At 45.0% G+C, this 15,821-nt stretch overlaps 1 protein-coding gene across 8 annotated transcripts in view; it reads right to left on the minus strand.

Annotated features, from left to right (window-relative positions):
- LOC116942672 (nuclear pore complex protein Nup153-like) overlaps positions 1 to 15,821 on the minus strand; it is a 49,441-nt gene that overhangs the window by 26,818 nt on the left and 6,802 nt on the right. For 7 of the 8 annotated variants that reach the window (XM_032954871.2, XM_032954880.2, XM_032954879.2 and 4 more), the window contains exons 3-8: positions 9,483 to 9,634; positions 7,646 to 7,768; positions 7,041 to 7,160; positions 5,691 to 5,729; positions 5,337 to 5,387; positions 4,324 to 4,488 (exon numbers count right to left, since the gene is read on the minus strand). In XM_032954871.2, the coding sequence (XP_032810762.2) occupies positions 4,324 to 4,488; positions 5,337 to 5,387; positions 5,691 to 5,729; positions 7,041 to 7,160; positions 7,646 to 7,768; positions 9,483 to 9,634 (650 nt within the window). The remainder of the gene's footprint in view (positions 1 to 4,323; positions 4,489 to 5,336; positions 5,388 to 5,690; positions 5,730 to 7,040; positions 7,161 to 7,645; positions 7,769 to 9,482; positions 9,635 to 15,821) is intronic. The other variant, XM_032954874.2, reaches the window with a different exon arrangement.

Genomic DNA, 15,821 nt, shown 5'->3' on the forward strand with positions numbered 1-15,821 from the left:
CGTCATCGAAATGAAATCAGAAGACCACGCGGGGGAGGGAGTGGCACTGTATGGTGCCAGCTATCATTGAGTTGCGGTCGTGCTGCTACGGTTCTCCGCGGCGAGCATGTCGTCTTTTAAAAACGGCGCTATGCCTCTAAATAGAATTAACGTTGAACCGCTTGCGCATTCCGAGATTCATCGGTGAACGGGGCCCACAACCCTGCAACTTGCAGTCATCTCACAACGGGAAGGGGGTTAATGCGACTTAAAAGTAGGTCTGCGATGCCATCTTTTGGGTTTGTTCTCCAACCCAAGGTGGTGTTAATGTTATCTGTGAGTTCCAAAAAGTAGTTTGTTCATCGTGAGGAAAGACATTGACAGCAGTAGTAATAGGTTTTTACCCTTTTATCTGGCACCAAAACTGACACCTTTATACAAGGGATCATGTTTGCAATAACCACAACACAAGGAGTCAAAATGCAAACAAAAAGATAACTCTGATAATGATATGCACTGTCCTTGAAATTGATTGGTCCACACCCGAGACGGCTTTTCTTAGAGCCTAGTCTCCACTGGTGTTGGACCAGATGACGCCAAAAGGCATACTAAAGGTGTCAGTTTTGGTGCCAGATAAAAGGGTAAAAACCTATTACTATATCTTGCTACTGGCAAAGGAGGTCTCATAACATTGACAGAAGTTAGGTATAAATTGGGATAGTCAATTAAAAATAACACAAATGCATTATGAAGATCGTAGCTTGGTGCATCAAGGCACTTTCAATCAATCACATCAAAACAATGAACCAGAAAACGTTGGTTTATTCCCAGGCTCCTGATCCCAATCAAGTTGGTTCTCGGGTATTGTATCCCTTGAAACAAATCACGTGATGCACCGAGCAAATTGCACGTGTTTATCCAGGAAAACCTCGATAAAGATCATTCTCTTAATATATTCTAAATTCAAAATGTTTTCCATTTGAGTGTCTTGCAAAAACTGCAATACCAAGAGAAAACCCAATCATACTCCGATGGGATAACACTCAAATGTCTGAAAACATTGGGGGGTTTACTGTGGAGATGGAGGAATGCCATGAGATGGATGATTACTTTGCAGAACCATAAGAAATGGCGACAGGTAACATCCAACAGTGGATTGCTTCGCGTTGATGAACCATTTGCATAATGGCTATCTCCAGGCTACCTTGCAACAGCCTAGTTGGTTCGGAATTTAGCAAATCGATACGATCCAGCAAAGCATTGCATCCAAATAAATAGACTTTACACGTATGAACGGCTATGCCCGGCTTTCCGCTGTACGCAATTTCGGCCCAATTTTCCAAAGCTAAAACACCGGAGGACCTTATAACGAGGTAGGCCAAGAATGGCGAGGAACGCCCAAACTCGGCAAAAAGAGCCAACGCGATCCTCACAGCCCAAGCGGCAAAGCTGCCCAAGTATTTTGCGAGCATCCTAACAACGCCGTAATCACATCCAAAGTGGCCCCGGACGAGAGGCTGGCCCTTCCAGAAATGGAGGGCCATTAATCAGGGAAGTGGGTGCGACGGCGACGTTCGCGCCAAGGCGGCATCGTTGAACAACCCTCTCCCCCCCAGGCCTCTCGCGTAATTGCTCACGCGTGACGCGCACACGGCCGCGTCCACGATCATTTGTTTGATGCTTGGGAGGGGTGCGGCTTTGTTCCCCGTGTCGGGTCAAGAGGGAACAACAGCTGTAATGGGGGTCCTCCAAGAGATGCCCCCCCCCCTCCCATCACTTCCTATAGCAAGGTGCGAGCATATTTGAATTCGGTGTATTCGGAAAGACCAACGGGAAAGAAATAAAGCGGTGTGGTAAACCTTGTATTATACAATGTAGGAGTGCGCAGATGAGTAGGAATTATATGTACAGGGTGGCCAAAAAGTCAGGACACATGGTTCATTCGCTTACTTTAATAATCTGTTTTCATCGTTTAGTCTTTAAGTTAACATTTTCTCGATAATCGTTATTAATATCAATGTTTCTTCTTCATGTGGCGTCAACCTCAAATCCGTCAGCTACAAAAATCGACCAAGAACCCTGAATCAATTAAAACAAAACAATTGATTAACGTTGAAAGATCACACCTATAATCTTAAAAAGCTAAACGCTAAATTATTTTCAAAAGAGATTGCATGCATGAATTAATGTTAATGGAAGTCAAATTTAACATTTAGTAAAATAAATTAAATAACCGTGTGATTTATTCAAATAAATATAATTACCCTACATGTTGACTATTTGGCCAAACTTGTACATTACCAAAGAAAGCAACCACAAAGTGATGGGTGAGCCAATAATCGATCCTTATGGCGGAACCCCAGGGTACCAAATAATACAAAATGGCCGAGACAATTCAATATTTTATTTCCGGGGACACTATTTTTTCCAGGGGTGTACTTCACTCTGCTACCAATTAATCCGACATCAGTGCCACACTCCGCGATTTTGAAACGCAACGAGGACGATTGCGCCGAAACCCTGAACGCTCGCAGTACGCACCGTAGTGCATCGTGTACAGCTCGTCGAGACGAGTCGATTGCCGCATCGCCGACCATCAACAGACTAAAAATTACTGCACCACGGACATGGTGCGAGAACCGGGGTAACGCCATAAGGTTCAATTGTACAGGGTGGTCCAGATGTCTTGTGACCCCCAATTGACCCCTAATTTTTTGCCCTTTGCATATTCATTTTCTATTAAGTAAACCTTACTTTAAAAAAAATTACGTTTTAAAAATATTAAATGGGGGTCACAAGAGATCTGAACCAACACCTGTTCTATGCCTTCAAAATGAATGACGATATTATTACCAGTGATTCATTTAACGAGAGGCACAGACTGAAAGAGATTGGATGCAGATCGACTCGCACGAATGCACATGGCAACAGGATGCATCTCATTCTCCTGCAGGCATGTGTGGGAAGAGAGTTTGAGAGGTGGCTGCCTCTTCTATACTCAACCTGTCTAACACCCGTGAGGCACGTCTGCATGTGTGCGAGCGCGTGGATGGACAAGGGTGTCTGCGCGTGCCTGGGTGTCTGCGCGTGCCTGGGTGTCTGCGCGTGCCTGGGTGTCTGCGCGTGCCTGGGTGTCTGCGCGTGCCTGGGTGTCTGCGCGTGCCTGGGTGTCTGCGCGTGCCTGGGTGTCTGCGCGTGCCTGGGTGTCTGCGCGTGCCTGGGTGTCTGCGCGTGCCTGGGTGTCTGCGCGTGCCTGGGTGTCTGCGCGTGCCTGGGTGTCTGCGCGTGCCTGGGTGTCTGCGCGTGCCTGATAAGAGCAGGTGCTACGAGTGTGCGTGGGTGGCTTCGCACATGGACGTCCAAGTGTCAACCATTATGTAACTGCACGTGTTACACCACACCACCACAGGTTTTTTCACAACTCCAGATGAAAGGCGTGCATTGTTGCGCAACGTTAACGGCAGGCTGCTGAAGCAGCTCGTGCAGGACGGTGGCTTTACTGGCTCTTAGGAGAGCCAAGGTAATCCCCCTGGGATAGCGCCTGTGCCGAACGTTTGGTTATTTTTCTTTTATTTTGGAATCTAAATGCCTAAGTTTCATTTTGTTCTCTGTGTATCACACGAAGAAAACCGTTACGGAACTCTTCCTCACGGGTGCACAGCCAATGGCATTCATTTTTTTTCACTCTGAATAATTAAGCACGGTTTGCCTTTTTTCAATGGGCTTTACCATCACATATCATGGAAGGAATGTTGATTTTACTGGGGATTAGTGTTAAGCACAAAACGTAAAGCAATTTAGAACTGAGGCAGACCAAATCCTATGAGAACATTTTTACATTCCAAATTTTCATCTTACTCCCCTTTCTCCTACATCAGTCAGTCACGATCATCCATATATTAATTACTCTGGCTGTGAATGCGCCGTACAAAATAAACCAACTCGTGACACCAAAAACATAAAATAAAAAAGCTACCTCATTAACAATTCACATATTGGAGCCAATATTTACACAATGTATGCAGACCATAACAAATCCGCATGCAATAGGGAGCCCTACTGCACCACATGCATGCGACTGCAATCCAGAACTTCACTGGGTACAGAGGAGACACACAGATTTCTGCGGTGTCAGGTTACGAAGCGAATGCCACCGCAAGAGAGCGAGTAAGATGATAGAGAGCGCCGGACCGAACGTAACACTGGCGGCAGTGGTTGCAATGTTTACTCACGATGGTGAGAGAAGCCTCTATGATGGTGCAAGTGATGGTAATGTTAACTCATGGTGGCGAGGGAATCCTGCGTGATGTGATGGTGGTGGTAGTGATGGCGAAATTCACTCACGATCGCAAGAGAAGACTGTGTGACAGCGGTGGTAGCGGTTGAGGGCGACGGGGAAGCAGTTCGTGAAGGCCCTGCCCACGAGCGGCGGTAGAGCGAGCGGCTGGACGAGACGGCGGCCGTACGCGGTGTCACCAACTGCTGCACGGGCGGGCGCTGTGGCTGCAGCTATCGACGCAGGTGGGACGTGGGGGCAGAGCCTTCACACGTCAGTGAAGCTCGCGGGTGCACAACTTGCACCGTCAAAGACCATTTTGTGTACCCAGGGCGAGTGTGCAGTGAGATGCACCGTCTCGTGTAAGGGAAAAATGTGTCAATCTACACAACTAAGATCACACAATTGTTATATTCTTTTAGTTGGAAGTAATCAAACATTTCGGATTGTGCTAATGGCACTGGCAATGTCCTACTACTGCGGGTTCAGTTAAATTGCATCATCTGTCTGGTTTTCACTTCTTTAATTTACACCAGAAATGGCTGCACAACGGTGGTCGGAATTCAGCCATCAATTCTGTGCGAAGTCCAATGTAGTAAGCTCTGAACATTTAAACACGTCTCATGAGACTGCACTGTAGGGTTTCTTCAGGGAGGCCAAAAATCTCTCAACTCCCAGTTGACATCTGCTCAGTCTCAATGAGGCAATTCATTCTGTCAATAAGGCCATTGGAGGTTGACATTCCTACTGCTGGTCTTCTAAAGTTCCCTCTACCACCTGGCAGTCCACTTTGCAGATATCCTGCTATTCAAGCCCTAATCTTCTCCTCTGCCTACAACTTTATTTGCAATATATTTATTCCAACGTTTTATCATGGTGTAATTTACGTCACCTTTTTGCTTGAGAGCCTTCCCCTAACTCTGTAGAACTCGCCTACAAAAACAACAAACCACCACCCCCTCTTTCTCTTGCTTCCAAGATGCGCCGGTCCACCCCCCCCCCCCCCTGTAATTATGGCATTTTGATATGTAATTGCATTTAGATTATACATCCAAAACTGATTGTAAAATGCGCAACTCACCCTGTGAGCTCGCAGACTCGACACTGGGTCGAGGTACGATAACCCAGACAGCTGAGAACACACAGCGGGGACACAGTTTCCAACGCAATGAATAAACCTACATTTTCACTCCACACAGTGACATTTATAAATACACGGCACATCTCATTAAAGATAACTACCAAACCCTCATTGAGTTACACCATCCCAAATGCATTAACCAAACAATTTACTCTCGTTTAAGTACCCAGCCAAGATTGGAATTTGTTTCCCCGACCATCAGAAGCACACTGCAAACACTACTTCGATCTCCAATACTAGTTAATCCATTTCCGTACACTGTGGCAGGTGTGGTGCGATATATACGACGCTTACAGAAGGGGATGTGTTGCTCGAGGGAATCTTGAGGGCATCCTAAAAGCAACAAGAAATGTTGACCAAGTACATTTTACAACAGTATGCCAACACTGACTTGTTCAAGTACAATCAAAATTAGTTTATTACAGATGTATTCTATAGCATCTGTTTTACTTGTTTTCCATCATGTGGATATTTATAGAGAATGGTTCAGTTTCTGGTTTGAGATTCAGTGGTTACCCGCCCATTCCTTGTTTCCCGCAAGCTGATTCACAAACAAAAAATATATGGAAGAATCAATACAAATGCTGAAAAATGGGAAGTTCCAAGAACTTATAATACTATAAACTGTTTTACTTTCACCAAGTAAGTTATTTACGCGATCTAACCTAAAAACCTCTATTGTAGAGGGAAGGGCCACCGAGATGTATAGCTCTCTTTCAGAAGCGACCTGGCCACAAATGATAGCAGCAAATACTCTAAACGCATGTTCCTTAACGTGGAGGGAAAAGCCGGAGGACCCGAAGAAAATTCCATGCAACCACGGGGCAAATAATGCAAACGCCAAATATACAAGCGGGGTCAGGGTCGGTATAGAACCTACAACCTCCTGTATACCAGACGAGGTAGTTAACATCGCTACTGTGGCACCCCTAAATAAACAAGTAAACTGTGAAGCCGTGGAGCCACCTTGTACAATTAACAAAGAAGAATTGTCACACTGGAAAAGGATACTCGTACAGCACCATGACAGCAGCACGTGTTACGATACTTGACGTGAATTATCTGCACAGGGGACAGGCACTCTGCCAGGAATCTCACTCCGCCACAGGGCCACATGTTCCCCTGGCTAAATATAATGTAAACTGCAGACCCGTAAAGAGAAGGCAGTCAAATGAGCACACATTATAACTTGCTTATTTTAAGGAGCACCCCATCTGCTTGTTTTGAAAATGTTAACGAATACATTTTTTAGTATTTGGCTTCCGAGGATGGAATGCAGATTACACATTTTTATTATTATTACTTGATATTTGGATCTATTTCAGTTTGTGTTTCAGCTGCGACAAAGAGCAAGAAGTTGGAAGCCAGTGCATTAACTGATGATTCTCCTCTATGCACTTGAATAAAATGCAATGGGCCGGTTTTCAGGCGATACCAGTGTGGAGAGGCATTAAACTCTGTTCGCAGTTCTAAACGATCAGTAAATATGCTAAATTATTGTAGGGGGTGAGAATCTGTAATAACACTACCTTGTACAATAAAAAAATAATTTGACTTACTTTTTTTTACTTAATGTCACAAATCCCAACGAAAGAATGCAAAAGTCATGATCACACGGATCCAGGGCGAGAAAGTGGTTCTTACCGACAGCGGAGACGACAGCTTCTCGAGCGACTGGAGAATGCGGCGAGCGGTAACGCTGGTGACTGCCGACGTCAGCCTGGGAGTAGCCGGCTTCGCCTTCACCTGCACGCGATAGGGAGCCTGCGCACAACACGCCCGGCCAGGTGCATGTTACACGCACAGCACGAGCAGTCAAAAAACAAAAGCCCAGCAAACTGGAGCAAGGAATGCCCAGGAACACCACGTGAGCAAGCAGGGCCAGATATTACAACGGACGCGACGATATTGATCTAAAAACGATGCGGTCACGAATCAAATTGCAATTATCGTTGCAAGGTCAAGTAATATAATGAATCGCCAAATAAAGTGGAGTTTAATGCCGACGAGAATAAAATATCCCGACTGAAATATAAGTACAAAGAGAGATTTTTTTTACACGTACAAAGTGAGAGCTGAATTTTCGGAGAAGGGGGGGCGCGGTGGGAGATATATTTTTTTCAAGTTGTGGTAGAGGATGGTAGGTAACTAGTTACCCAGTAGAGGGTGGCAGGTGGTTGTGGCTAAGTTGTGGGACAGCAGCAAGCGACTGGTTACCTGGTAGGGAGTGACTGATTACTGCGATTTACCTGGTAAGGGGCGACAGGCAGTTTGCGTTGTGATGGCCGTGACATGGCAGATGCGCCGCCATACGTGGTTTTCCCTGCGTAGAAGGTGGACTCTCCCCGCTGACTGGAGCCCAGTCCTCCAGCCTGTAGCAACGCACACCAGCCCATGTTACCAGTGCCGTCCATTATTGCAACTCGCTACTCGACGGGACGTCTGCCAAAAACATTATCTTAGCTGCGGTGTTGCGACGAGTAATGACCATGTCTGTCTAGTGCTCGCCGAGCTGCATTGCCTTCCAGTTGACAAACATATACATTGTAAGGTCGCACTCATTACACAAAAAGTGCTTTCCACAAATAAACCACAATACCTTGCTTATCGTCAAGGAGCATTAACCATCACGCAAACTCCAGTCATCCTCGCAGCAGCTTTTGGCTTGCCATCGATCAAAGACGGTCACCGTATTGCGCGGTTTCAGATCCACTTCTGCGCCCATCTGGAATGCTCTGCCTTCCGATATTAGGAAGCCACTGGAGCTATGCACTTGAAAATCTCGATTGAAAACTCATTTCTTTAGTACTGCTTTTGGTGTTTCATTTGTTATCCTTTCCCCACACCTCCGATAAGCAGAATTGGCTACGTATGGTGCGAAAGAAGTTCAACATACATCCGTACAGCCAGTGATCATCACAAGCACAAAGCGGACTGATTTCTAGTCGATAACGTAATGCAATTCCTGAAGGCGCCCATATAAGCTAAAAACGCTGCCTAACGCAGAAGGCCACACTTGAATTACGATTGGCTGTGAAAACTTAAGTGCCAAATAGATATTATTACAGAAACCGAACAGACGTGCATTGTGAATCGTTCACCACATTGGGGTAGCTTGAGTGACCAGTGCCAATCTATAAACAAGTAATGATCCAAGTCCATTCTTATATATACTCACGATGTACTTTCCAAATTATTTGCATAAATGTTTTTTACATGACATATGATCCTTTTAGGCTCATTCAAAGAGGCAGAATACATGAGAACACAAACGGGATGGTACAAATGTGTAAAAAACACAATAAATGAAATCGTATGGTGGTGCACACACACACAGGTAACTCAGCACTTTAGGAGGGGTGGGTTTGTAGACCATAGAAAAGTTATGAAATTCCCAATACTGCTTGGGCTACCAGGTGGCCAGGAGATAGCAGCACAAATTATTTATAAATCCACACATGCAGAACTTTGTGTTATTTTTTCTTATGCAGTTTCCTTTAGCTATGCATATTGTACTACAGAAATGGCAGTGTTACCTACAAGTGTTATCTCCAGCGACTACAGTTTACTCTCACGGGAAAAACCCTCATTGTTGAAATTAGCCAAACATTTCAGTGCAAGACCCTACCTGGCCACCGTGATAAAAACCCACACTATACTCGAATTGCTGATTGTGTCAAGACAATTCATGAATCATGGCGGGGTGAATAATGACATGCCAACAAACATCCCTTTGCCCAACTCTTGTCCACTGGTCCTATCAACGTGCCACACCCTCCGGTCATCAGCTCCATTTTGGAGGCACAATTCACCCTTCAGGTTTCCCACGTGGTCAGATCGCTGTGCACACAGGGATACGAGCCTGCTGCTGCTGCTGCTACTACTGCAACCGCCCGCAGAAGTGGACGAAAAATGCGCGAAGGGCCGTTGTCTCTTGCATCTTTACAAACATTGCATTTGGTCTGCAATCACTCCCTTATTGAGCAATTGTCTCAAATACCCCTTTTGCTCTGGCGTCTCGAAATGTACTGTACATTGGGAGGCATGGTATAAATAATAAATGACGATGCTGCATGGGGGGCTTACCGTGCGGGAGCTCTCAAACACCGTCAGATTGAACGAGGGCTTCTTGGCGCTGTGAGCCGACGGCTGCGGGGTCGAGCGAGCGGGCAGCTCCGGGCCCATGCACCACAGAGGCTGCAGCAGCACTGCCGAGCCACGCGGCTGCATGCTCACATCTGTGGGTAAAACCAGAAGCAACGATCCCCCCCGTTCAAACCGAACAAGTCACAGCGCCACGTGATGCTAAGACATGTAGCAGGGGTGATGCGGCATATAACCTGTAACACTAATAGCTTTTTCCCCTTTTTTCTGGCAACAAAACAGGTGTTAAGATATATTCTTAGTTTTTTCGATAAAGTCACGTTGAAGGGAAACAACAAAATAATAAAATATATATAAAACAATAAAAAAATTCTCACGACGTTTCGACCATAACTCAAACGGTCATCTTCAGGTGTGTTGGTTTGCATAAATTTATTTTTTAACGGCGCATTTATTTATTTATAAAAAAAACGTTAGCGTCACGCGCAGCGATTTGGCAGTTTATTTAGGACTAGTCCATCTATATTCTGAAAAGAGGAGGGGGGAGACGAAATTTTTTATAATGTATGCTGTCTGAAAGCCACTGTAAGCGTGAACAATCAATTAAGACCTGCAAACCAACACACCTGAAGATGACCGTTTGAGTTATGGTCGAAACGTCGCGAGAATTTTTTTATTGTTTTATATATATTTTATTATTTTGTTGTTTCCCTTCAACGTGACTTTACCGAAAAAACTAAGAATATGAATTACTGCAGTCACGAAAGCTTTAAATCAGGTGTTAAGATGTTAAAACACCAAACTGAAACCTTTTACAAGGAATAATATCTGCATTAACCACAATGCTTGTAGTCAGAATGCAAAAAAAAAACACTGATAATATATGCATTGTTCTTGAAACTGATTGGACCACACCAGACAGCTTTCTTTTGAGCCTGGGAAAAACCTATTATCAAATTTTGATACTGGCAAAGGAGGTCCCATGATGTAGATGCTCACCCCGAGCTCTCATTACTCTGATAGTGCATTGTCTAGGTGCTGTACGCCTTTTGGCTTCCTCTGGTCTAACACCGTTTTGAGACGAGGCTCAAAAGAAAGCTGTCTCTGATGTGGAGCAATCAGTTAAGGACAACACATTTATTATCATAGTATCTTTTTTGTTTGCATTTTGACCACAAGTATTGTGGTTAATGCGACAAGATTCCTTGTAAAAGGTTTCAGTTTGGTGTTTTAACATCTTAACACCTGTTTTGTTGCCAGAAAACAGGGGCGATTATCATATTTTGGTACTGGCAAAGGAGGTCCCATGCTGCAAGACTCTTGGGGCAAATGCTGTTCGTGAGCACCTATGAAGGCCAGCGCGGTACACGAGGGGGTGTGTGGCCAGCACTATGCCCAACCGTCTGTCTCCTTGGTGGCAGCGTTTACACACCGCACGAGGTACTTGTTTGAAGGCCGAGACGACCTACGGGAAAGCCCGGGGCCGGTTCAGACAACCGTCACTCGTGTTGCCTGCGAGCGAAAATCGAACTCGAGTCGACGGGTTCATAGCGCAGCATGCTAACCGCTACACTGTAGCAGGTGTACTTTTGATAAAGTCAACTTGGGATACACACCCATGATTTCTACAGATAAACCTTATGGCGGTACCCCGGGGTACGGTAGTACCCTGGCTCTCGCATAATTGTCTGTGATGCAGTCATTTTTAGTCTGCTGATGGTCGGCGATGCGGCAATCGACTCATCTCGACGAGCTGTCCACGATGCACCACCACCACTACGGTGTGTATGAACGTTCAGGGTTTAAGCGTAATCGTCCTCGCTGCGTTTCGACATCGCGGAGTGTGGCACTGATTTGGGATTGATTGGTTAACCCCAGTCGCGGCGTTAAGTACACCCCTGGAAAAAAATAGTGTCCCAGAAATAAAATATTTAATTGCCTCAGCCATTTTGTATTATTTGGTACCCCGGGGTACCACCATAAGGATCAGATATTGCTCATCACTGATGTTAGCTGTGGCCGAAAATGTCACGCTGGTCACCAGGTTTGTAGCGGATTGCACTAACCACTGTGGGAATGCCCTCCCACACACCCAACCGCACAAAGACATTAATTCACATCCATATGGACAGTGGCATGGTCATGTAACACTGAAGGAAAATGAAAGGCAAAAAAATTAATGGCTATGGCTTATTTATGTATTATTTCATTTATATATGTACTTTCAGTTATGCATTTTAGTTGCATCCCAGGCATGATGAGTTTATAGCTTTGCGTGCCATTATAGCATTCCAGTGACATCGATGTGATGTCACTTCCAAACAATGTAACAAGTAAATGCAGTGACATGACTACAGAACTAAAGTGATGCATTAAACCGTAACTTTAAAGTGTTTTTTTTTACTCATTAAGTCTTTTTTTCAGGGGAATCACGCAGTGCAATGACAGTGCAATCACTTGGAAGAATGTGCAGTTGTGGTTACATTGCAAAGAGTTCAGGAAGGTCTCTCATCTGTTTGCAAGCACAACCGAATATTTTGAGCAGTGCATTTTGATAAGATCAGGCGCAAACATCTCCATGCACCGCCACATCTTTCACCACACCTCTCCACTACATTCACAATCCCCCCAACCATATCAAAGTTTCTGAGACCACAACACCCTCCCTCCCTGTCGATTCAGCAGATTCTCTCCACGTGCCTGCCTAAGGCTACTGATTGTATCCGCGTATTCCACAGTGGAGGGCAGATAGCAAAACATTTTCTATCAAGGGCACCCAGGGCAAAAACATTATGCTATAATTGAGCGCCTTACTAAAGTCTGCTTCATCGGTCATCACAACATGCTCCTTTGCCACCAACTGTGCAAAAGCCCCAGCATGCCAAGTCTTTAAAGTGGGCGGTTCTGCAAAGCTTGCCTACAGGACACTGTCTCACCCACAAATGGCAACCCTGGACACAATGTTCATGAGCAATACGACTGCCGACAGGCGTTTTGCACGCAGGACACGATGCACTCCGCAGGATGTCTTGCATTGACCGTGCGGCTCACTGTGAGCTTAATGCCCCCCCCCTCTACTGTGAACGTGCTGTGTTCACATAACCAACAGCGCAATAAAAAGTCATGAAAAATTATCTTAAGACAGCGGATTCCAAAAAGGAAATCAACTGGTCAGAAAACATTTAAACCTTTAAAATCTTAGCCTCAAAGCATTTGGCTGGTAATGTATATCTAATAAGGATCAATGAGGACTCGCAAACCTTGAACTTTGTGAAATAACCGGCAGCACAAGCTGCAAGAAAAATATGCATCACCAGGGTGCTGGTCTCAAAAATAACACTTTGGACGCCACCAATTTGCCTCAAACCTGCAGACTAACAGTGCTAATGTTAAACCCACATGACCTAAAATACAAACTCAAAGCTCAAGCTGTTTTATCATCATCAAAACGACCTTTAACGTGTGCATTTAACAAATACGCAATCTTAAAAAAAACTACCACTTTTAATTTCTAGATACATACATGGCTGTGCATACAGAGCTGTCCAAAATAAATATGAAGTATTCAGAACAATATAAAGCCAGCTGAGCACGTAATTAAGACACTATTGACTATACTGTACCGCGATATCACTCCTACATTGCAACTCGCAACGTATATATATCTAGAGCGCTGGGAGTGCCTAACTGTGCATTTAAGAGTTTTTTTCTCATTAATAAAATCTTTTCAGTCATGTTGAACCACCTAGGGCACACATGAATCTGCAAAAAAAAGAACCGTTGGGTCTTTGTGCAAAGAACCATTTGGCTCTTTTCATTTTAACTTGAAGACGAAAAAATATTTTGAATTGGCACTGCACCAATCCAAAAGTTCAAAGTTGTTTAATAGGATGTGTTCTTTGTTTGAGTTTGTAACAACTTGCTACTGCGTGATGCTCTGAAACCCTTATTTTTAACACAGCGCTTGGATTCTCAATTTTCAAAAGGACAAAACGTCTCCAAACGAAATCAAACCACAAACACCCACGACGCTGTCGGCATCAGGACATGGCAATGCCTCCTCCCGCCCCCACTCCTAAAGCACTCTTAATTCTACTTCGCGCCTGTCCAGGCGTTATGACATTATCGACGGGTTTACAGTGCGCAATGACAAGACCACGTGCTCACCCAGCTGCTGCACACAAAGGATACAGCGCGTGTGCGCGAGAAACAAAACCACAAAACAAATGTTACAAGCACGACTACCGCCATGAACGGTGTCAGTATTCATCATGGCCATTAGACCGTCACCGTGCAGATTGCGAGAATTTGAGGCTTTCACTTGGCACGCCAAGGTCCTTGCAATTGGGACAACTCGGTTGGCGCAGATAAACAAATGCACATCCCAAAGATACTTCTGTGACATACAAACTTCCGCATAAATAATAACCTTCACCCAGGTAAGCCTCGCCGAGTCTTAAGGCTTCCAAGTAAGGCCTGCATTGGCAAGTCCATTCATTAATAAATGTCAAGTTGGGAAAAAAAAGATCCACTGTTGTACTGCCATCTCCTGGCCACCCCATCGTCCAAGCCTATAACATCGAGCATGTTCAGACGGATCCCATCCAAGTATGAACCAGGCTCAGGCCTGTTTAGCTTCTCAGATCCGGATAGGACCAAGCACATGCAGGGGATTTGCAGGGCTGAGATGCCCTGATGATCCCCAATAAACAATAAAGCCAGTCAACACTTGCAATGTTTATTTCATCCGTATAGAGCAGTGGGGGCGCACGCACCCACTGGGGTTACGAGATTCCCTTGCTGGAGGTACGAGACATGCCAGATTTTTGGAGAAGGTAAATAATTTTAACACAAATCAAGCACCGCCCACGTAGGTACAACTACTTTGTTTCATCAAACCTATGTATTTATTTACATACTTTTTTTAACAATTGATAACCAGAGGGGTGCAAAGGCTGCAGCAAAGGTTAAGAACCACTTATAGCAGATCCCTTGGGACAATGGTATCAACAAGGAGCGCCTCCACCTCTGCCACACTTATGCGGTTCTTCCTGTTTCTGCTACACTCATTCCAATATTCTTTTTAAGTCTTATTCATGCCTTCCTCTATGCCTCTTCCCATGGGCACTTTTCTTTTTTCTTAGCTACCTCTTTACACGTGGAGTAGTGGGAGGAAGTGAGGGCATCGGCAGGAAAGAACTGGATTACGTCATAGGGTGACGTCATGTTACCCAGAGGGGAGGGGTGCTTAAGGGGGACCCCGGGCCGAGGGGCGGAGTCGTTGTGGGGAGCCGAGGGAACGGAAGACACGCAGAACGGACGACACGCCGCTCAGCACCGAGACCCGAGGCCGAGGAAGAGTAGGATTAGTGGGGAGCTTAGGTGAGAATAGACCGAGGAGTTAGGCGGGTTACCGGGACGGTCCACGGGAAGGACCAAGTGTAGAAGTGTCTACCTCGCGTGTGATCCGGTGATACTGTACGTGAGTGTAGTAGTTAATAAACTGGCAGTAGCCCTTACAGAGAATCTCGTCTCCGTGTGAGTTTACACCACAACACACGTGCAGAAAGTAGCTCAGCTACTTGTCTGCTGTAATACTTAACACGCCACGACTTAAAATCCATTGCTACTCACAATACATTGTTTTAAGAACGCATTATTTCCAATTGTTATTTTATATTCATTGTTTCAGGGAGAGCCTGCATATATTTTGTAGCCTCTATGGATTCTACATGGACCAAAAGGACGAATAAATATCCAATTCTTGAAAGGAATCGCGACCACATCATTAATTGGTGGGTGGGTATTTACACTCATTATTTTAAAAAACGGCCACACTTTCAGATCTACCTTGACAAATGTATTGTCACTGCAGACCCACCTGGTTAAAGATTTTAGAATCACGGTTACCTGGTCATAAACCAAACATCTACTCCTGTTATTTGTGGGGTATGCACCGTCAGCAGAAGGCAGTGCAAGCAAATGACATTATCATACCTAACTCTGCTCAATCTCAGCTCCTTGCCTTGACCAGTATGGAGCTTGGTTAAATACACTGCAAGGCGTGGGGGAGGCCCTCGTCCAGAAACACTGACAAAAAACTAGAAGTACGTGAAAAATATTGTTACTTCCACGCCTTTCAATTTTCAAGCCACCTTGAGGTTGTCAGAGGTCGAGTCCGAAAATGTCCCCCCCCCCCGACACATTTTCAGTTCAAAGGATGTCTGTTGCATTGCATTAAATTTGGTTCACCAACCCGCAGATGATCTAATTCAGCACAAATTCCAAGTAAAAAAGCACGCTCCTATGCATAACTAAACA

This window comes from Petromyzon marinus, chromosome 15 (genome assembly GCF_048934315.1).
Source record: "Petromyzon marinus isolate PM22_M1 ecotype Great Lakes invasive population chromosome 15, UKy_Petmar_22M1.pri1.0, whole genome shotgun sequence".
NCBI classification, from domain to species: Eukaryota; Metazoa; Chordata; class Hyperoartia; order Petromyzontiformes; family Petromyzontidae; genus Petromyzon; species Petromyzon marinus.